The following is a 21,223-nucleotide window of genomic DNA, read 5'->3' on the forward strand; positions in this document are numbered from 1 at the left end:
GTCACTTGAACATAGAGTGTATTAGAGAAGTGCCTTGCAAAATGATTGCATTAACAATTCTTCAGAAAAATACATACTAATCATTAACAAAATTTCATTTCAATTGATATCATAACTATGAACTTCTACTGAACAAAATCAAACAAGATTACATTGAAAGGGCATTAAAATTTCACTTCTGAGTAATATCATGAATGTGAACTTATAATGAACAAATTCAAACAAAATTACATGGAACCCATTAAATTACCCAAAAAAAGCCGAATCCCATAGTCCTCCAAATCACTATCTCTTAATCGCTTTTCTTCCTCTTCTTCTTACTCTGCTGCTCCTCCGAATACTCGACTCCTCCCTCTTCAACCTCCGCACTCTTCCTCTTCTTCTTCTTCTTCTTCTTCTCGTGACACCCCTTTGCACTCTCTGTTTCTATATCATATTCATTGGTCAGTTCGGGAAGTCGAGGGTTTTCGTGACCCTCCTTGGCTCGTTTGTGCTTGCGGCCGGATTTTGAGCCTTTGAGCTCTCTGTGGAGTTGAGTTAACTCGTTGAACGCCTCCACAGTGCGGCGGAGGTAGGCGGCCACGGCCTGGGAGGCTCCGGTCTCGGCGGCCACGAAGGTTGTGAGAACTGAGGTTGCTTTGGAGAGAGAGATTGGATTGGAAGACGTCACTCTTCCTGAAATCGTCTTCATCCTCCAGGGTTTGAAACTAAAATGCTCTTCAGATTCGCTTCGTCTTCCTTTTCTTCTTTTTTATTTTTTATTTTTATTTTCCCCTTTGTTTTCCCCTCAGTTTCTCTTCAACCAAACGTAAAAGCCAAACAAGGTCTCAGATCCCAAACCTCAAAACTAGGGTTTTAAGTTTCAAGTTTCAACTGTTAATCAACCATCCGTCGGGTCTGGACTCTGGACCGGGTCAAGTCGAATCGGACCATATCAATTTCCAATTTTTAGATAAAAAATTAATTCCTAATAAATCTATACATAATTAATTTATGTTTATAATTAAATTACATTAATTAAGATGAACAACATAGTAACAAGTAACAAAAATAGTAGATTTATGGAAAATATGCCAAATTCACTTTTAAATTAATTATTTTATTTTATTATTTAGTAAGTTACCAAAAAATTTTTTAAAATTAAAGAGGTGTTTGTTTTTTTGGCTGAATAGAAAAAATCAAATCAGATAAAATATTGATATTAATTAATATAATTAAAGTGAATTTGTTATTAATAAGTTAAGTTTAGTTGTATTAGTTGATATCAACCGTTACTTTTAGTCGAATAGAAAAAGTCAAAATAAACACCACCATGTGTTTGACTTTTCTTATTCAATATGGAACTTTTAATTAAATAGAAAAAATATATATATTTTGACTTTTTCTATTATGTAAAAAAATAAATATCATCTTATATTCAAATACAGATGGATCATTTTTGAAATATTTTTTAATAGATGCAGTACTAATGAAAGTCCTACAAATAAAAACTCTTTAACTAAAATCACTCATGAATGAGTTCTAAGAGTTTATTTGAGAGTGATTTTGAGATGATTAGAGACATTTACCAATTATTGAAAATAATTATTTTTTTAAGTAAAAATTATCGGCTCATTTGGTCATATTTTTTAAAATTTGTTTTTAAATTCTTTAATTTAAAACAAATGAAAATGACTCCTACTTATTCTTAGAAAAAATTGTTCTTTATTTTACTTTGCTTTTAAAAATTATTTTTAGAAAATAATGGTCAAATAGTGTTAAAAATGTTTTTTTTTTTTTAAAAAAAATAAAAAACTATTTTTAGTCTGAGTGTTTAAACTTTTAAAAATATAAAGAATTACTTAAGTGAATCCTAAAAATAATCACTTAGTAAATGATTCTTTCAAAATAAAAAATACTATCAAAGCATTTTTTTTTTTATTTTTTTATATTCAACTACTGTGTTTAGATACCTGCACTCCTATGAATTATTATTGACTTCCTTAAAGTTATGGTTGGTTCTCAAAAAATTTGAAAAAATATGTAAGAGGAAAGAAAACGGAGGAAAAGTTGAAAGAAGAAAAAAACAAAGGAAAGAAAAAAAAAATCAAATTTAATAAATTATTATTATTTTTTTGCTTCCTTCATACTTTCCCGGGAAACAAACATAACATGTTATGTTTGGTTCCCGGAAAATACTAAGGCTATGTTTGGTTCCCGGAAAATTTGAGGGAAAATGCGAGGAAAAGAAAATACAAAGGAAAAGTAGAAGGAAAGAAAAAGTGAAGGAAAATAAAAAAATAGATTAAAAGTTGATAAATTATTTTTTTTTGTTACTTCAAACTCATTTTATTTATTTTAACTTATCAATATAAAGATTAAATAATTTAAAATATATAAATTTTTAATTAGTTTTAATTATATTTGATTTTCTTGATATTTTTCATAGGACAACCAAACATAAGAAAATCATTTTTCTTAGCATTTTTTTTCTTTCCTTTGTACTTTTCGGGAACCAAACATAGCCTAAGGAGAGAAAAAAAATGTAAAGGAAAATGATTTTTTCATGTTTGGTTGTCCTATGAAAAATATAAAAGAAAATCAAATATAATTAAAACTAATTAAAAACTTATGTATTTTAAAATTATTTAATCTTTATATTAATGAGTTAAAATAAATAAAATGAGTTTGAAGTAAAAAATAAAAACTTATCAACTTTTAATCCATTTTTTATTTTTCTTCACTTTTTCTTTCCTTCTATTTTTCCTTTGGATTTTCTTTCCCTTGCATTTTCCCTCAAATTTTCCTGAGAATCAAACATAGCCTAAAAGTATTTATAATAGAAGCACTACAAAGTAAAATTTTATACATATTCATAGGAACTCTTCTTGTAACTTTCATCATCATTGCCATTTCCCATACAACCACTCCAATAATTAGCTGTTCTTGCAATCTAGCAGCACCCATAAGTTCCATTTTCTAATTTCAACTATCATTATATGGATAATCCTGAATCATCAACTTGGGATTTTGAAAGCATGATAGATGTGAGGGAAGAAATATTCACCATCTTCAACATTTGCAGAAGCATTTGGAGAGAGTGTGAGGCCTTCTCCAATTGTATAGTAAAAGAAGGATACATAGCCCTCTTATGTCAAGACTTTAGGTGAATGGAATCTATACCCAGAAGGGGAAAACTAAGAATTAAAACCAAGAAGAGATAAATAAATGCCCAAAGAAATATGCATCTAGGTTCCTTCTGTGTTGATGATACATCCATGATCCTCAAGTTTACTAGATGCCTAAGTCTTACCAAATGTTCATGACTTCTCAACCCAAAACTCAATGAACCTTTTTGCCTAACCAATTAGGCAAAATTGTGAGTAGGGAAGAGGATGAGATGGTGAGATTCTGTAAGGGAAACTATCATTCTGCTTGCCATGGAAGGTGAAAAGGATTGGGCTTTCACAAACCAGGCAGAGATGCCAGTAAAAGGAGCAAAGGGTACCTGAAAACAAAGGCTTTCAAAGCTGAAAAACCTTGGTTACATTCTAATGCTTCAAAAACAGGGCAAAATATAGCAGTAAAGGAAGCAAATAGTAGCTGAAAACAAAGACTAATTATCAAAGCTGAAGACCTTAGTTACAATATAATGCCTCAAAACCAGGGCAGAAATAGCGGCAAAAGAAGCGATTAGTACCTGAGAACAAAGGTTATCAAAGCTGAAAAACCTTATTTCATTCTAATGCTTCAAAAACAGGGCAAAATACAGCGGTAAAGGAAGCAAATAGGAGCTGAAAACAAAGACTAATTATCAAAGCTGAAGACCTTAGTTACAGTCTAATGCATCAAAAGCAGGGCAGAAATAGTGGTAAAAGAAGCGATTAGTACCCGAGAACAAAGGTTATCAAAGCTGGAAAACCTTATGTATATCCTAATGCTTCAAAAACAGGGAAAAAAACAGCAGTAAAGGAAGCAAAAAGTAGCTGAAAACAAAGACTAATTATCAAAGCAGAAGACCATATTTGAATTCTAATGCCTCCCAAACCTGAGGCTTTACTTGTTCATTCAGAACATAAAGTAAGAAAAGAAGGGCTTATAATATCAATGCTCTGAATTAGTTGTCTCAATGAAATCCTTCACCAGGATAGGGAGGGTTTGGGGGTAATGGGAAGGGCTAGCTCTCCTGTGTTACCCCTTGAGTTTCAACAAACATTGCAGTTAATCAACTAAAGTAGTAATCTTTATGTGATGTAAATCCCCTAAAACAAGTGGGAAATCAATAGAAGAACCAAACCCTAGGCATGTTTCCTGCAAAATAGAGAAAAAGGAAACAAGATCTCCACAGATAACAAAGGAAAGTATGGTGTGATTTTGAGAATGATAAGATGTGCTTTAAACAAAGGATCAGTTTTTGTTTTTGTTTTTTTCTTGTGGATGGGTGGTGTTTCATATTCCAAGATTTTGAAACACAACAACTTCACAGATCTACTCTTCCACACCACAAAGAAGCCTAAAAAAAGACCCCAAATGACATACAACTACAGAGGAGACGTGCTCCAACCTATAGTGGCCTTATTTCATAATATCATCACAAAGGGGAAACCCCATCTCAAGAAGGATGAACTTTTTTAGAGGAAATCCCCTTCCATGCCATCTTCATTGTAGAAGTAGCTGAATTCATTGCAGCTTCAATATACTTCTTGGAAGCAATAGTGGCTGCTTTCTCCATCAACTTCCCCATCTTCCTTGCATTATCTGCAGTTTGAACTAGGCTATCATATTCAGCCTTGGATGTTCGCTCTAGCTCCTCTTCAAACAGCCTAAACTCCTCCATAGCACTGTCCATTACTGAGTCAAGATATGCCTCTGCTTCCTTCATTGATATCTCAGCTTCTTCCACCTCCTTTTGCTGCTCAAGCTCCAGGGATGCCCATGACTTGTAGGCCTCCAATTCAAACAGTTTCATCAGCTCTTCTATTGTCGATGGATCGAAGTTTTTGTCAGAGAGTGCCTGGTTGGAGAGGAAGGTGAATTGGGACAGGAGAGCTTCCATTGTTGTTGTTGTCTTGAAGGTGAAGTGCAGATGCAGCAGATCTAAAGTTTTGTGTAGATGAGCAAGTTGGGTGGGTGGTTGGAGAATCATATAAAGGGAGAGTATATTATGGTCTTTTTAGACAAGAAGGATACGAGACAACAGATGCTTCACAAATCACAATCAATGATGCTGTCAAAGGGTTGGGTCTGGGGCAGGGTCCCAAACCATCCAACCCAACAAGACCATTTGCCACTATATAATATTAATGTTTAATTGATTAAAATGAATGAAATAACCTTAAAATCCATCGCGTGGATTTAAGTGGTATTTATTTTTTTGCTTAATTCTGAATAGAACCTTAATACTTAATAGTGTTAAATATTAAGTTATTTATTTTTATAGTATTTTATTTCTATTAAGTATTAAAAAATAAAGAAAAATCAATATATTATTTTTTCTATTTAAAAAAAATATATATATTTTAATTTTTTATTTAATAAAAAGTTTATAATCAATCATAAAAAAAGTAAAAAAAAAAACAACTTAAATTCTGAAAACAAATTACTTTCAATAAAAAGTTAAAAAAACAAACACTATCTTAGTATTAAACTTTTTTAAAGACCCTTTTTATGGGGTTCTTCTTTATTAAATTTGTGATAGTTTTTGATCGGTTACTTATTTACATATTAAACCCTAATGAAGTGCGATTCAATATCTTCCAAGAAAATAACCCAAATTAAGGTTTTGGGTCCTTGGATCCAAACCAAAACATGTGACCATGTAACAAAATCTTAATCATGGAATTCATTTTAGTGCCTTATAATGGAGAAAAAGTACAATTAGATTCCAAGTTCATTTTGGGCCGTTGGATTGGCATATCTAAATTAACACACACCCATTGTTGAAAGCTTGCATATACCTCAATTTGGAGTTGTTCCATTTAAAGGGGAACCCAAAATTTTCCTGTTTCTTCTTTTCTCCATTAGTGGGGATGGAGAAGTGGGTGGATGTGGATTGGTTTCTGATCTCGTTCATGGAATTGGAATCTTGGGGCAGTGGAAAAGTGTGGGGCCAGTGTGGCTGTTGCCTTTTTGAAATGGTTGTAAGGGAAAGGTGGGCATTGGGTTTCGGGAACAGAGAGAGAAAGTTGGAAAGAGAGATGTCATGTGAGTGGGTTTTTGGGGAGGAGCCCACACCCATTCTGTTGCAGTGACTCCACCCAAACCAACAGCTGAACCCACCATGTGAGCCCCCTTGGACTTTTCTTCTTCCAATTCAATGTTGGTTTGATAAAAATAGAAAATTCGTTTTGATCATCTACTCAAATAAATTATTCAAAAAATTCAATCATATTAAACAATAATAATAATAATAATAATAATAATAATAATAATTTAGAGAAATTTTCTCTCTAAATATTTAGCCATTGATAATAGTAGTGCAATTTTAGTTTAGGGTAGAAAAGAGAACCAAAAATTTTAAAAAAGGCTGGATTGGAAGTGATTTGCCTATGAAGTAAACTCTTGTATACCCCAAAATGCAGAAGAAGGCCATATTGAACCTCACTTCAAGTAAAACCTTAGAGCAAATTTGTTACTTTTCGGCATATACATACCAGAGAAGCAAATTCCACATGAATGAAGAAGAAAACATCATTTATATTTATGTATATACACAAAATCAATAGTAAGTTCAAAATGTATGATTCAATAAACACATTCCTTAAAGATCCAATGGGAAACAAAACTATAACCTTCAAGGTTGACAAACCAATAGCTACAATATTTTCCATGGGAGTCTCACTCCATGTAAAACTTCTATAAGTGGACGTTTGTTGTTGCTTTCTTTCTTCTTTGCACATGCTTGGAAGTAAAAGCTCAAGGCTCAAAACTAAAAAAAAAAATGAGTTGTAGTCTTCCAAGAGAGAATAGAATCTTCAAATCTCACTTGCAGCCAAAGGCCCATGTATTGCATAGGGAGGCTTTGGCAAAGCTTCCTCCTACAACTGTTCCAAAGAATCAAAGTGCCACCATCTGAAAATAAAAATGGTCACATGCTAATCAGCTGCATCTGACATTCAAATTCATAGGGGGTTATAGATACTTTTTAGACTGAATTTTTATAGCACTCTACCTGAGTTAGGAAGAAAAGCTCAAATTGTGGTCCAATAAATAGGATTTAGTTGAGTAGCCATCGTCCAAGTACTGAGTTGTTAAAATTCATCATGAAGGGAGGTGGTATGAGCAGATCCAATACGTTCACAATTTCTTAACACAAAGTTGATACAAAAAAATAGCTCATGGTCAGAGGCAGTCATCAAGTTTGGAAAATCAGCCAATTTGATCATGCCTCCTTGAAGTATTAATAAGATTCCACTCAACTGACCTGAACTTGGTGGAACAAAACCATACTCTGCACTGCTATGACAGAGAATATGGTTTGACTTCTCTCTTCTCCAAGCATCTGCCTCAGAATCACAAATTTAAAAGAAGAAAATCCAGAGCTCACATTATCATTTATAAGTACAAGAAAAACTTGAATATGGAAATTAAATGGTAGCATCCATGCTCAACAAATGTAGTACAATTATGATTCTTTTACTATCAACGATGTAAAAAAATCAAAGGTTGATGACAATAATTAAATGGGAAGGAGATGGGCAGAGACTAGGAAGTGGTGGCTTCTCAGAAGCTGAAGGTTTTGGGTTTGAGGTGTCTAAACTGAACATCTGCAGATTAATTGAAGCTAAAACAATGATTACACTAAAGAAAATGTTAACATTTACGGCGCTAAGATGCCATATGGACATGGTGAATAGAATTATTAAGGAGAGAACCTCAGTTAGTAAGATATTTTGTTTTAGGCTGAGTTGATTTTATAATTGGGTTTATCTTGTCATGCATATGATGGAACTCCACAATGTGTCATCTTATGAAAAGTATTAACACAGAAGAAACATACCTGTTTTTTCTAGAGAAGAACTAGAATATTAACACAGAGAACCTGAAAAATAATGCACATGGAATTATAAATCCTTGTAATTTGTAGCTTAGAAAGTTAAACAAAAGCAATTAAAATATCTTACTAATGGGAATCATAGAGCATGTTGCATGCTCCACTCTCTAACAGAGTTGAGCTTTCTCAGTTCCTCAAGCAGATTATCAATCATGAGTCTATGGATGCCAGAAAATATCTGCTACAATCTTCCAGACAGAGTCTTTGAACTCGATAAAAAAAGGTCCCATTGGAAGGATTGTTGCTAGACAGCTCGAATTCATTGAGAAAAATAGGATCAGAGGCATTCCATGAGTTTCAGTGAATTAGCCAATGAAAACGAATTCAAGGTCCATAAAATTATACAAGAAAAACAAGTTACAAAATCAGACCTGCAGAGCTGCTTGGCTTTTAAGCATCAATTTACAAGAGAGAAGAATTACTGATAACCTGAAAGAAGCAAGAAGTTATTATAATAATTAGAAAATTTAAAGCATATTTTTTCCCATTTATGATGGATCAAATTAAAATTGGTATCTATAAGGACAGAACCAGTACTTGACTAAAAATTAGTGTAATGCTACCTTCATTACAAAACTTGGTCATCGATCACAATGTTTGGAATGTGTGCTATATGATGCCAATCTTCCCTTGTCCAAAACTTGCACTGACCTTTCAGCAATGGCAGTTCTGGATTGTTGGAACAGAAAGGGAGGTGGGCAGCAGCTTTTCTGTCAAGGATTGGAGCTCGGGGCAGTCACAGATCTCTAATTTTTGGAGAGAGGTGAGCAGTTGAAGCCCCAAACTGTCCAGGGACCTGAGATTTGGAAGACCTGAGATTTTGAGAGAGGTAAGAGAGGCCAGCCCTTGCAGGCCACAGTCCATGTGGGATGTAAGTTTGTTGCAGTTTGTTATTGTAAGTGAATTTAGGTTGGAGGGAAGACCCTGCATTGGGAATATCAATTCAGGACAACCATGTGATGTTGAAGACTGAAAGCATGCATTGTTGTCAATCCATGCTCAACTATTGTAGTACTATTATGACTATCTTACCATTAACAAAGTAAAGCTCAAAGGTGGATGACAATCATGTAAATGAGAAGATGGCATGACAGAAGCTGAAGATTTTGAGTTTGAGGTGCCTAAACCGAACATCTGCAGATTAATCAAAGCTGAAAGAGATGAAAACAATATGTAGACCAAGGAAAATGTTAACGTCTAGGTTGCTTAGATGCCATATGAACATAGTGAACAAAATTCATGAAAGACAGAACCTCAGGCAGTAAGATTTTTGTTTTAGCTTCAGTAGAATTTAGTATTAGGTTTATCTTGTGTTGAAAATGATGGAACTCCACAATGTGTCAGCTTATGAAAAGTATGAATTAAAAGAAACATACCTGTTGTTTTTAGAGAAGAACTAAGATATCAACGCAGATGCAACCTCAAAGAACCTGAAAAATAATGCATATGAGATTATGAGTATTGTAGTTTGTAGCTTCGAAAGTTAAACCAAAGCAATTGAAATGTCTCACTAACTGGAATCATAGAGCCTGCTGCATCCTCCACTCTCCAACAGAGTTGAGCTTCTGTAGTTCCTCCAGCAGAGTATCAACTCATGATTCTTTGGGTGCAAAAAATCTCGGCTACTGTTGTCCAAAAAGAGAGTCATGAACCTGAACTCACAACAAAAAAATGGTCCGTTGGAAATCATTGCTAGACAGCTAGAGTTTGTTGAGAGAACAAGGATCAAAGGGCTGCCATCAGATTTCAGCAAATTAGCCAATGAAAACAAATTCAAGGTCCATAAAATTGTACAAGAAACACAATTTACAAAATCAGACCTGCAGAGCTGCTTGGCTTTTAAGCATCAATTCACTCTAAATGAAATCTGAAGCATTTGACAAGGCACTAATTAAGCAAGGAGTCTTAAAAGATTCCTTATGAAGATATGTTGATCAGAGCCAGAGTGAAGCATCACAGATGACCTGAAAGAAAGTAAGAAATTGTTATAATAATTAGAAAATTTAAAGCATATTTTTCCTATTTATAATGGATCAAATCAAACTTGGTATTTAAGTATGTTAGTTTTCCTGAGACAATCATTTTTAGGACAGAACAAGTACCTGACTATAAATTGGTGTTATGCCACCTTCATTACAAAACTTGGTCATCGATCACAATGTGTGGAATGTGAGCTATATGATGCCAATCTTCCCCTGTCCCAAACTTGCACCGATCTTTCAGCAATGGGCAGTTCTGGATTGTTAGAACAGAAAGGTTGGTGGGCAGCTGCTCTTCTGTCAAGAATTGGAGCTTGGGGCAGTTACGGATCTCTAATTTTTTAAGAGAGGTGAGCAGTTGAAGCTCCAAACTTTCAAGGGACATGAGATTTGGAAGATGTGAGATTTTGAGAGAGGTAAGAGAGGACAGTCCTTGCAGACCTTGTATTGGGAATATCAATTCAGGACAACCAAATATTGTTAATGACTGAAAGCATGTAGCGTTGTGCAGCAGCCACTTGAGATTCTTGCAGTTGAAGATGGAATATCGTGAGAAGTCGAGAGCTGGCAATTCAATAGACACAAGATTAGGGCAACTTCCGATGTACAACTCATGAAAAGATGTAACATCGCCCTCTGAAATTGAAATGGAGAGGGATTCAAGCCCCTTGAGATCCCAGATAGTGAGGTGAGTTAAACTTGGGAAGTTGCCGAGTGGGAAGGATGAGAGAGAATTGCAAGTACTTCTGAAGATATCCAAATGGTGAAGGGAAGGGTGGTGACATTTTAAAAACTCAGGTAGGAGAAACTCTAGTTTCTTACACTCGTCTATATGTAACGAATTCAATGTAATGGGCAAACAAACTCTGCACAAGGGTCTCGAAAAAGAGCAATTTCTGATTCTCAAGTGTCGAAGACAAGTATTACTTTGCAACATTCCCTCCTCCAGTATGGACTCCAAAGAGTCGGAATTTTGAATTGAGAGATCCTGCAGTAGTGGTGGTAGTTCCTTCCACTGTGAGATGTCACAGCTGCGCGTCGTCAATACACGGATGGCTGGAATCCTTGGAAGTTGAGCCACAAGCTGCTCACAGTCTACAATCTCTAGTTTCGTCAACAAAGGCAGATGGTTTGGTAAGGCTCCTATTAGCTTGGGACACCTCTCTATACAAAGCTCCTTGAGACGAGGGAATTCTCCATCTTGGCCTCCCATGCACAACCATTCCTTCCATTTTGGCATACCCTGAAATGATAGAGCTTTTAGGGAGACAAAGGAGGGCTCAGTCCCATAAAACTCTGCGCCCACCCTTTCTATCTCCTCCAACCCCGATATATATAAATGTTTAAGAGAGGGTAGCTGCCCAAGCGGTGGGAAGGTTGACACATTCGTACAATTCCAGAGACGTAGCGACACCATATTCAGAACTGAAGGACCTAACCAATCTGGAAATCTTGAACCACCATAACCGTAAATAGTGAGTCTCTTTAAGTTTGAATGAGGTTGTAAGTTGTTCAGCACTATCTCTGCTCCATTTTGTTCAACATCACTACCACGATTCCATTCCAACTCTAACTCATCCAGATATTGCTTGCCTACCAAATTGGCCTCTGAGGCATCCTTAGCATCAACCACATTCTGCAGCTCTTGAATGACAAGACTCCCACCAATGTGGGAAAGCTCCCTCAACTCTCCAACCCTTGTCCCACTTTGCTTGCCCACTATATAGTTACTCAATTTTTGTAGACTTTTTAATTGACCCATGTGACTTGGCATCTCTTTCACTTTGCTATACCTGATATCAAGATGACGTAAGCTAATCATTTTGCACATCATTTTAGGCAATTCAACAAGGCATTCACAATAGTATAATATCAATGTTTGTAAATTATACAAACTACAAACCGATTCAGGTAACCTTTTGATGAGTGTATAGGTAAGGTCCAAATAGCGCAAATGTTTCAAATTACCAATTGATTCAGACAAATATGTTATCTTATAGTAACACAATGATAATACTCGTAAATATTGAACTTTAAATAAGAAACCAATCCAAACTCTATCGCTCAATCGAAAATCTTCAACATGCCAATGATACAATATACTTGGCTCTCTAATCTTTGAAGCCTTGTCCCATCGAGGCCAAGTTCTCAAATTCAAAGGAAAGAAGGTACGAAGACCACTAACTTCATTTAGGGTCTCAAATCTCTCAAACGGGTCATATTCACTTCTAAAATATGATAAATGGCGAAGCTTTTCAAGAATTTCATTCATCTTACCATCCTTCAATTGAACACAAAATTTTCCAGAAACAAGTTGAGCTAAGTCGTTAATGAGATCATGCATTACAAAATATGATTTACGTCGACTATTAAACTTTTGAAAAAATGACCTTGATAATAGGTCATAAAAGTACCCATCACCCACTTCTTCCATTGTTTTCTTGCTTTCAAATTGTTGCAAAAAGCCTTCTGCCATCCACAATAGAATCAAATTTTCCTTTTCAAATTCGTAGTCCTTAGGAAAAATTGAGCAATATGCAAAACACCGCTTTAAATGTGAAGGAAGAAAAGAATAGCTTAACCTTAAGGCGGGGAGAATTTCATCATTCGGTAAATCCCACGTTTCGCTGTTCAACACAAATTCCCATTCTTTTACTCGTAACTCTGAGTATAAGGCACCCCCTAGGGTCTTTGCAGCCAAAGGCAATCCTTTACACTTCTTTACAATCCCTTTGCCAATTTCTTCTAGTTCTGGACGTAGACTAGAATCTCCATTTTCAAATGCATGTTTTGCAAATAGCGACCAGCAGTCCTCAAAGGATAACTGTCCCAAATGATGAATATGAACTGAACGCATGACCGATGCAACCTTATCACTACGTGTAGTTACTATAATCTTACTTCCATTTAGACCAACGGTGAATGGAGTTTGTAGCATATCCCAATTATTATAGTTTTCATTCCAAACATCATCAAGGACAAGTAAGAATTTCTTCTTACTAAGTCTCTCCTTCACTTTAAGTTGAAGCAGATTCAAATCACTATCATCAGAATATTTTTCAGAAGCCCCAGAATCGATTTCCTTAAGAATGGTTTTCGTTATCCTGACAGGATCAAATTCATCGGAAACACAAACCCAAGCTTTAAGGTCAAAACATTCCACCACTCTCCTATCATTATACACCCATTGAGCAAGTGTGGTCTTTCCAATACCGCCCAAACCCACCAGGGCGATCACACTTATCTTATTCCCACTTGCATTATGGGACAACAAAAATTTAACTATCTCCTCTTTATCACCATCCCTACCGCACACCCCAGACTCATCTACCAAGGAAGTCGAGGGCCATCTTTGTGACAATTTTTCTCCAACGCCTTCTTTCAATCCCAGAACATCTTTTTCTTGTGCAAGATATTCTAGTTTGTCAGTGATCTCCTCTACCCTGGACTCGATCCCCTCACCAAACGGATTAAGCGAGGCAGAGGTGATGTCACGTACCTGAGTTGCGCTGGTTTGAGCATCAGACTCCATTTTGCAGCGTAGAGCTTCAGTGGTGATATCATCCAACAGGTCCTCTGCATCATACACAGCATCTTTCAGGGTATCCAGCCAATCTTTTACAGCTGATTTTGTCAATTGCTTGGCCTCAGCGTCGTCGAGCACTACCTGAACTGCCAGCAATTTTATCCTCAACTTCCTTAGGAGCGTAGCACTGAGTCTCTGTCGCGGGAGGAAGGTGAGGACCTCGCGAGAAGCCATCCGGTGAAGTAGAACCTCGATAGAAGCCGAGAGAAGTGCTCCTCCTACTATAGCCCCAGCCATGTTTGTTGGTTTGCAAGGGAAGTCAATAGTGGATCCAAGAACAATTAAAGAAAGCAGTTGCAGAGCAACGTGGAAGAGCCTTGGCCTTGGAAGAAAGAGGTGGATGAAGACGATGGCCTATCAACTAATGCTAAAGGTACAGAAGAATTCATTTTCTACCTACCGATATTATGTGGATTGCAATTTGATCCGATTTTTTCACTACACAAATAAATTTAAATACTTAATAGGTTGGATTTATTAATAAATTTAGAAAATTTTAAAAATAATTTAAAAATTAAATAATGGACTCATTAATGAGAAAAGTTTATTGATAAAAATTAGTCTCAAAGGACTATATTATTTTTCTATGCAGATTTTTTTTTTTTGGATTTTTTTCACTAAGCAAATTAATTCTAAATTAAACAAAACTTAATATGTTAAATTCATTAACGAGTCTAATAATGTTTAAAAATAATTTAAATTTAAATAATAAATCCATTAATACCATAAATTTATGAATAGAAATTGACTTATAATGAATTTACTTATTATTCTTTTACACATAATTAAAGTTTTATAAATTTTCTCAATAGAAAAATGAACTTTAAATCCAGCGGCACACTTTATATTGAATTTATTAATAAGTTTAATAATTTTTAAAGAAAATAATTTGAAATTCAAAAAGTCAATTTAATTAATTGCGGTTCAATGAAATATTCCAGAATATTGTATCCGTAATTGAACATGACTTGTGTGCATGTAATGAAAAACTTGATTTTACATATTAAAAAATTTAAACTTTCTTAATAATTTATTTTAAATAAAATATTATTAATCATTGTTATTTTTAAATTATCATTATTTATTTAAAAAGACAAATTATGCTTTTATGAAAATGTTACTATCCATATTTTTCTAACATAAACCAAAATAATATATTTTATACCAAAAAATTTAATTTATTATTTTATTATAATATTACTATTCATGTTTTAATAAGCATTATTTATTTTTAATTTATTTATAATTATAAAACTATTTTTCACTTTTAATAAGACTTGAATTAAATTTAGTTAATATTATATCAATTGGATTTAAAATGTTTTTACAAAATAAAAATAGAAAAATTATTTCTAAAAACAATTGAGTTTTTTATTTTTTGTTTTTAAAAACTGCTTTTAAAAAACAACTTGTCAAAACTCTTATTTTTATGAAATATTAAAAAGTTATTTTTTGTTTTTTAACTTAAAAACAATTTCTAAAAACAAGTATTAAAAAATATGTTCAAATCACCATTATGCAGAAGAAAGAGGTAGATGAAGACTTTTGAATATCAGATGAGTTTTGTCAAATGATTTTTAAGAGACTTTTGAATAGTCTATAATATTGACAAAATCAACCATCTCAATTCTAAAATGTTGAAAAGAGACCCTTGAATATCCACCACAAAAAGATAAGATAGGAAGAAGTGTGGACCACCCTTTAAAGAAGAAAATGATGTTGAACATGGGTTGCAAGACTTACGGGGTAACATGCAATATTCCTGATGAGGACCGCTTACCTACTCATAGGAAAAGGGAAGCTTCCCGGATCTTCCTGGAGGCACCTTGACGGCCAGGACCAGGCTTAGGCCCATCTAGCTCAGCAAGGCAAGACTCACTAGGTCAATGCAGGCCCCTGAGTTATTGGCCAGGTTAGGCTTGCATCTGCCCTTTCGGTTGAGACAAGCGTAAATCAGGCCTCTTCCTACATCCTAACCCTTCCTATTAGAATTTAAGGTAACATCAATCATAAATTATATCCAAATATCTAAAAGGTTATTTTATAGTTTTTATTAATAATTATTTCATATAAAAATAATTCTTAATTATTTTTATATGTTTTTAAAATAAAAAAGAAAATTGTAGAGCTTAATTTCATGCAACTCCAACTTCAATTTCATAGGAAAGTAATTAAGGAAACGCTAATGGATTTTCAACAGGTTATGCCGAGATAGTTTTTATTTTTTAGAGTTTAGTGTAATTAGATTTTTTTAAGTTTATAAATCATTTAATTTTTTTTTAAACTCATTATATATTAGATTTTGAGAGTTTCATAATATTTAGAACTTATTTAATTGATGAGAAAAATCAAGAAAGTAAGTAGCATTGCAACATATTCTGTTTTGGGCAAATTGGGATTTGATTTTGGTTGAGGCTTAATTGATAATCTTAATTTGGTATCCATTTGACTTAGAAATTAATTTTTAAAATTTCTAGACTCATCAACAAACTCCTTTAACTTAAATTTCACCTCAATTGAACTTCATTTACTTAGGCTATGTTTGGTTCCAGGAAAATTTGAGGGAAAATGCGAGGGAAAGAAAATACAAAGGAAAAGTAGAAGGAAAGAAAAAGTGAAGGAAAATAAAAAAATAGATTAAAAATTGATAAATTATTTTTTTTGTTACTTCAAACTCATTTTATTTATTTTAACTCATCAATATAAAGATTAAATAATTTAAATATATATAAGTTTTTAATTAGTTTTAATTATATTTGATTTTCTTTGATATTTTTCATAGGACAACCAAATATGAGAAAATCATTTTCCTTAACATTTTTTTTCTTTCCTTTGTACTTTCCGGGAACCAAACATAGCCTTAGTCTTTCATTTTTAGGAAAATTACATATTTGAATGAGAGTGTTGTTTGATTAAGAAAAAGTTAGAAAAACCTTAGACTCATAGTTCATTTTTTTTTTTTATATGAAAATTTCAATTCTCTAAGCCTACTTTAATAAATAAATAAAATTAAAATTAGTTAGGAACTTATAAATTTGTATTCAATCTTTATATAAAAAATTTAAAATAAATTAAATGAGTTTAAAATAGTAAATAAAAAAAATAATTTATTGACTCTATATCTATATTTTTGTTTTCTTTCATTCTTTGTTTTATTCTACTTTCTTTCGTTGCATTCTCATTCAAATTTCTCGAGAATCAAAGTACCTTCAGGCTTTCTTATATTTGCTCATAAAATTTTCTAAAGATACAAAGAGGCTTTAAATCTCATGGGAAAAATGAATTACAATCAAATTGCACAACCTAGACCATTCAATGTTAGGAAGCATGCCATGAAATTTTAATGTTAAGTAAATATGATCACAAATGATATTTTATCATATTTGTTGTTTATTAATTAAGGGCTTGTTTGCAAGTGGTTAAAATTAAAGTGTAATTAATCTCTAGTCTTTCATTACTTCTCTTAGAAATGCTTTTACAAGAATGAACTAGCTCTTCTTCTTCTTCTTCTTCTTCTTCTTTCTTTTTCTTTCTTTTTTTCTTTTTTCTTTCCCTTACTTAAGACAATTTAAAGTTATTTCCAAATTATTAATTATTCTAAAACAAGTTTGTGTTAATGAAAAAGTTGATTTATTTATTTATTTTTTATAATTTTTCTGTCAATGAAAAAAGTTGTTTTTCTTTTAATTTCTACAATTGTCACCTAAAGAAAACCAATTTTACTTTAATTTTTTTTTACTTAAAAATAAATCAAATTATAATTTCATATAATTTGATAGGAAGAGTAGGTTTTGACTCACTAATTTGAAAAAATACAGAAAAAAGAACTCAATTTTTATAAATTGATTTTATCATCATTCATTCAAAAATATTTTAAAATCCATGCACTTTTTTATGAATCAAATAATTATTTCCTAAAACATCCTTTTACTTTATTATATTAATCAATAATGATTTTATATCTTGTATTATATAAATCCCTTCATCTTCTTATATTTTTTCAATAAAATTAAATAAAAATTTTGTTAGTTGACATCAATAATAAAATAAGAAAATTTTAAAATTAAAAATTCAATTAAAACTAAAATATATAAAAATTGAATACAATTAAAAATAAAAAATTTACTCCTATTTTATTTTCAACAATTTCTTGATATCTATATTTTCTAACAAAGTGCTTTAACTAAGTAAAAGTTAATATTTTATTTTTATGTTTTTAGCTTTAAAGTTATTTTGAGTTTTAATTGTATTTTTAATTTTTAAATTTATTATTTTATTAATCTCAAACCATTTCTCACTTTTAAAAAAATTGTTAATTAATGTTATTAATATCACAAGTAAAAATGTTATTTTAAGAAATAATTATTTGAATTATGAAAAAGTGCATGTATTTAAAATATTTTTAAATGAGTGAAGATAAAACTGATTTATAAAAGTTAGAATTCTTTTTTCTATATTTTTTCAAAATAGTGAGTTAAAACTCAATTTCCCTAAACTTTTGTTTATTGCAATCTATTTTGGTACTTTAGGATATAAAAAGTTATATTAAATTACTAATCTTTTTTATCAAATTATTAAGTTTCAAATATCTTATCTCATTGAGATAAAATAATATTATATATATTTTAATATTTAAGGATGTTCCTAAATATATCAAATTAATAATTTTTAAATTATTAGTTTCAAAATATCTTTATCAAAATTATTTACAATAGCTAAAATAAAATAAATTATTTTTAAGGATAAGATTGTTCATTTAACACTCATAGCAATAGTAATACGTCATTAGGAAAAAATTAGGGAGAATTCTGTTTTAGGGGTAGATGGGCCCCCAAATTAACAAAAGGTCCGTGCAACTTTTCAAATTGAGCCCAAGACTCAATGAAAGTATGGAAATTGAGTTGAAGGATATTATCCTTCAATATTTTCAAAAATGCCCTTTGTTGATTTTGAGAAAAAAAATTAATATTTTTGAAAAATACTTTTATTTAATTTAATATTTTTTAAAAATATTTTTGATTTAATTTAATATTTTTAAAAATACTTTTATGTAATTTAATATTTTTTAAAAATACTTTTATTTAATTTAATATTTTTTTAAAATAAATTTATTTAATTTAATATTTTAAAAAATTATTTAATTTAATTTTTTTTAAATAGTTTTATTTAATTTAATATTTTTGAAAAAAAATTTTAATTTAATATTTTTGAAAACCACTTTTATTTAATTTAGTATTTTTGAAAAAAAAATTATTGAAAAAAAATCATTTAACTTAATTTTATAAAATATTTTATATGTGTTCTTAAATGGTATATTTGTCCGTTACTATTTCATATCCTTCAATTCAATTTGAAAAGTTACACAGACCTTTTGTTAATTTGGCGCCCCATCTACCCCTAAAACATAATTCTCCCAAAAAATTAAGACTTCAACAATAAAAACAAATTGATATTTAATAATATTAAGATCTATTTTGATTTAGTCAAATTGCACGAGAAAGTGACTTGATAGTATTTTTGATGATATATTACATAATAAAAATAATTAAAAGAAATATCTATTAGTTACTAGTTTAAAAATTACTTAAATGATTATTTTAGATTTTTTAAAAATAATTATTAATTTTATAAAAAATATCAAATTTTATGGGAAAAAAATGCTTTCAAATATTAAAAGGGTTCTAATTCTCACATATTCATCTAAACATGCTATGAGTTATATTGATTTTATCATACTTAAGAGTGTATTTGAAAATTAATTTAGAAAGTGTTTTTAACTTTTATAACATTTAAAATTTTTTATTTTAAATATTAAAAAGACTAAAAATATTTTCTAATATAACTGCCAAACAGACTCTTATTACACACATGTAAGATCATTAAATAATAAAATCCAAACCCCTCATCCCAATGTAAGCCAACTTGATATATTGTCAACCTAATTTTCCACAAGCTTTAAGATGTTATTGGTAAATAAAATAAGAAGGAAAATTGAGCAGCTTGTCAATACTGAGGAGGAGGAGCCAACTCTATTGCATGTCAACAAAAACAAAATTATCATAACCATACAATATCAACCGCAAATACAAAGAAAGTTTAATGAGGGAAATTCAATTCACTCATAGCACACTTATGACTTGCCTTTATATGAATAAGTTACTATTTAGATTTAAAAAAAAAACAATGAAGAAAAAACCCATAAAAGGGCTTACAGAACTTCAGCTAGCCCTCATAGGTTATATGAAGGGCTTAGCCCATCATCTTCATCACAACACTCATTTGAAATCCTACTACTAATTCTCTTTCTCCTCATTTGCCTTTCCTATCTTAATTTTTTTTTGGTAAATTATAAAAAATCAATAGGTACTGTAATTCATATCTCAATTTAATCCTTTTAACATTTTTAAGTAGTATTGATCAGGCTTAAATTATACCAAAATATGAAATAGTTCATTCTATTAATATTTTCTATAGAAATTAAACAAAGATTGATAGACATAAATAAATTGAATTCTATGCAATTTAATCATTCTTAGGAGTCCCACTCTCACATAGAACTTAATTAGGACATTGATGTACTTTCTTATTTTCAAAGAAAAGCTGCTACCTTAATTCTTTCTTCTCACTTTACATCAACCAACTTCTACAATGCAAAATCTTGTAAGAAGTGATCACAAAAATGATTTGAATGGACTACTCCAAATCTTCATCCCCAATGGACTACTCCAAAGATTCAAAATGTCAGCCTGAAAATAAAAATGGGCACATGGTAATCAAAAGAATTTGACAGTCAAACATTACTTACAAGACAAATTTATGTTTTCTTTTAAGACCAAAACATACTTAAAAAGAGAAAACATGTTACCAATACTTTGTAGACCCTAAAAATTTTATAGCACAACACCAAAACTATTAACAACATAAAGTTAGCAGGGAAGAAAATTTATAGGGCGGCAGTATGAGTAGATCAAATCAATTCACAATTCCTTAAGGCAAAGTCGATATAAAAAATAGTTAGTTTATGGTTAATTAAAGGCAGTCATGATAACAGAAAGTATTGCCGAAGGATTAAACCCCAGAGTGATAAAGCATGTACTAAGCAGGAAGAAAACAATATGACTAGAAAGTTTCAATCACAACTTACTGCCTTTTGAAGAAAATCATTTATACCACAATGTGTGGAATGTGAGCTATATGCTCCTATTCCTCCTCTTTCCAGAATTGGTATTGATGTTTCAGTAGGAGACAGTCGCTCATTTTTAGAAAAGAAATAGAGGTGGGAAGTCCCTCTTTCACATTTAACTGCTTAATTCGCATTCAACATAAATAATGAATCATAACATCTACAATTTAACTTTTCAGCAATCAGCATAAGTGATAATTATATTAGTTACAGTTGTGTAATTAAAAAATAAATTTAATATTATCATTATAATATTCAACATAAATGAGAAAAATCAAATAATAAATAAATAACTAAAAACTAAATTCAATATTACCATTATAATAAATGAATAATGAAATTAGCTTTATGAATATTCAATATGATTGTACATAAAGATGTGAGAAATATCCTATAAAATATGTGAAATTATATATAAATCAAAATTTTCTATAAAATAAATA

At 31.4% G+C, this 21,223-nt stretch overlaps 3 protein-coding genes across 15 annotated transcripts; all 3 read right to left on the reverse strand.

Moving 5' to 3' along the window:
* Nucleotides 1-30: 30 nt before the first annotated feature.
* LOC117926405 lies at nt 31-861 on the reverse strand. The gene has a single exon (XM_034845494.1). The coding sequence runs from the start codon at nt 689-691 to the stop codon at nt 293-295; it is 399 nt and encodes a 132-aa protein (XP_034701385.1). The 5' UTR covers nt 692-861; the 3' UTR covers nt 31-292.
* A 3,465-nt stretch (nt 862-4,326) lies between these two features.
* On the reverse strand, nt 4,327-5,146 carry LOC117926158. Its single transcript, XM_034845238.1, has one exon. It carries the CDS (start codon nt 5,123-5,125, stop codon nt 4,592-4,594), a length of 534 nt encoding a protein of 177 aa, XP_034701129.1. The 5' UTR covers nt 5,126-5,146; the 3' UTR covers nt 4,327-4,591.
* Nucleotides 5,147-6,651: 1,505 nt separating this feature from the next.
* LOC117926521 (putative disease resistance RPP13-like protein 1) lies at nt 6,652-13,936 on the reverse strand. Of its 13 annotated transcripts, none has more exons than XM_034845627.1 (12): nt 10,135-13,936; nt 9,853-9,996; nt 9,548-9,684; nt 9,409-9,462; nt 9,065-9,166; nt 8,596-8,956; nt 8,404-8,461; nt 8,103-8,276; nt 7,979-8,020; nt 7,403-7,480; nt 7,151-7,284; nt 6,652-7,050 (listed from the first exon to the last, which is right to left on the reverse strand). In XM_034845627.1, exon 1 carries the CDS (start codon nt 13,832-13,834, stop codon nt 10,166-10,168), a length of 3,669 nt encoding a protein of 1,222 aa, XP_034701518.1. In that variant the 5' UTR covers nt 13,835-13,936; the 3' UTR covers nt 6,652-7,050; nt 7,151-7,284; nt 7,403-7,480; nt 7,979-8,020; nt 8,103-8,276; nt 8,404-8,461; nt 8,596-8,956; nt 9,065-9,166; nt 9,409-9,462; nt 9,548-9,684; nt 9,853-9,996; nt 10,135-10,165. The 13 variants fall into 13 exon arrangements, with proteins under 13 accessions (XP_034701518.1, XP_034701515.1, XP_034701516.1 ...); XM_034845624.1 differs by having other exon boundaries at nt 9,548-9,765; XM_034845625.1 differs by having other exon boundaries at nt 7,403-7,484; nt 9,548-9,765.
* Nucleotides 13,937-21,223: the final 7,287 nt, after the last annotated feature.

This window comes from Vitis riparia, chromosome 12, assembly GCF_004353265.1.
Source record: "Vitis riparia cultivar Riparia Gloire de Montpellier isolate 1030 chromosome 12, EGFV_Vit.rip_1.0, whole genome shotgun sequence".
Taxonomy (NCBI): Eukaryota; Viridiplantae; Streptophyta; class Magnoliopsida; order Vitales; family Vitaceae; genus Vitis; species Vitis riparia.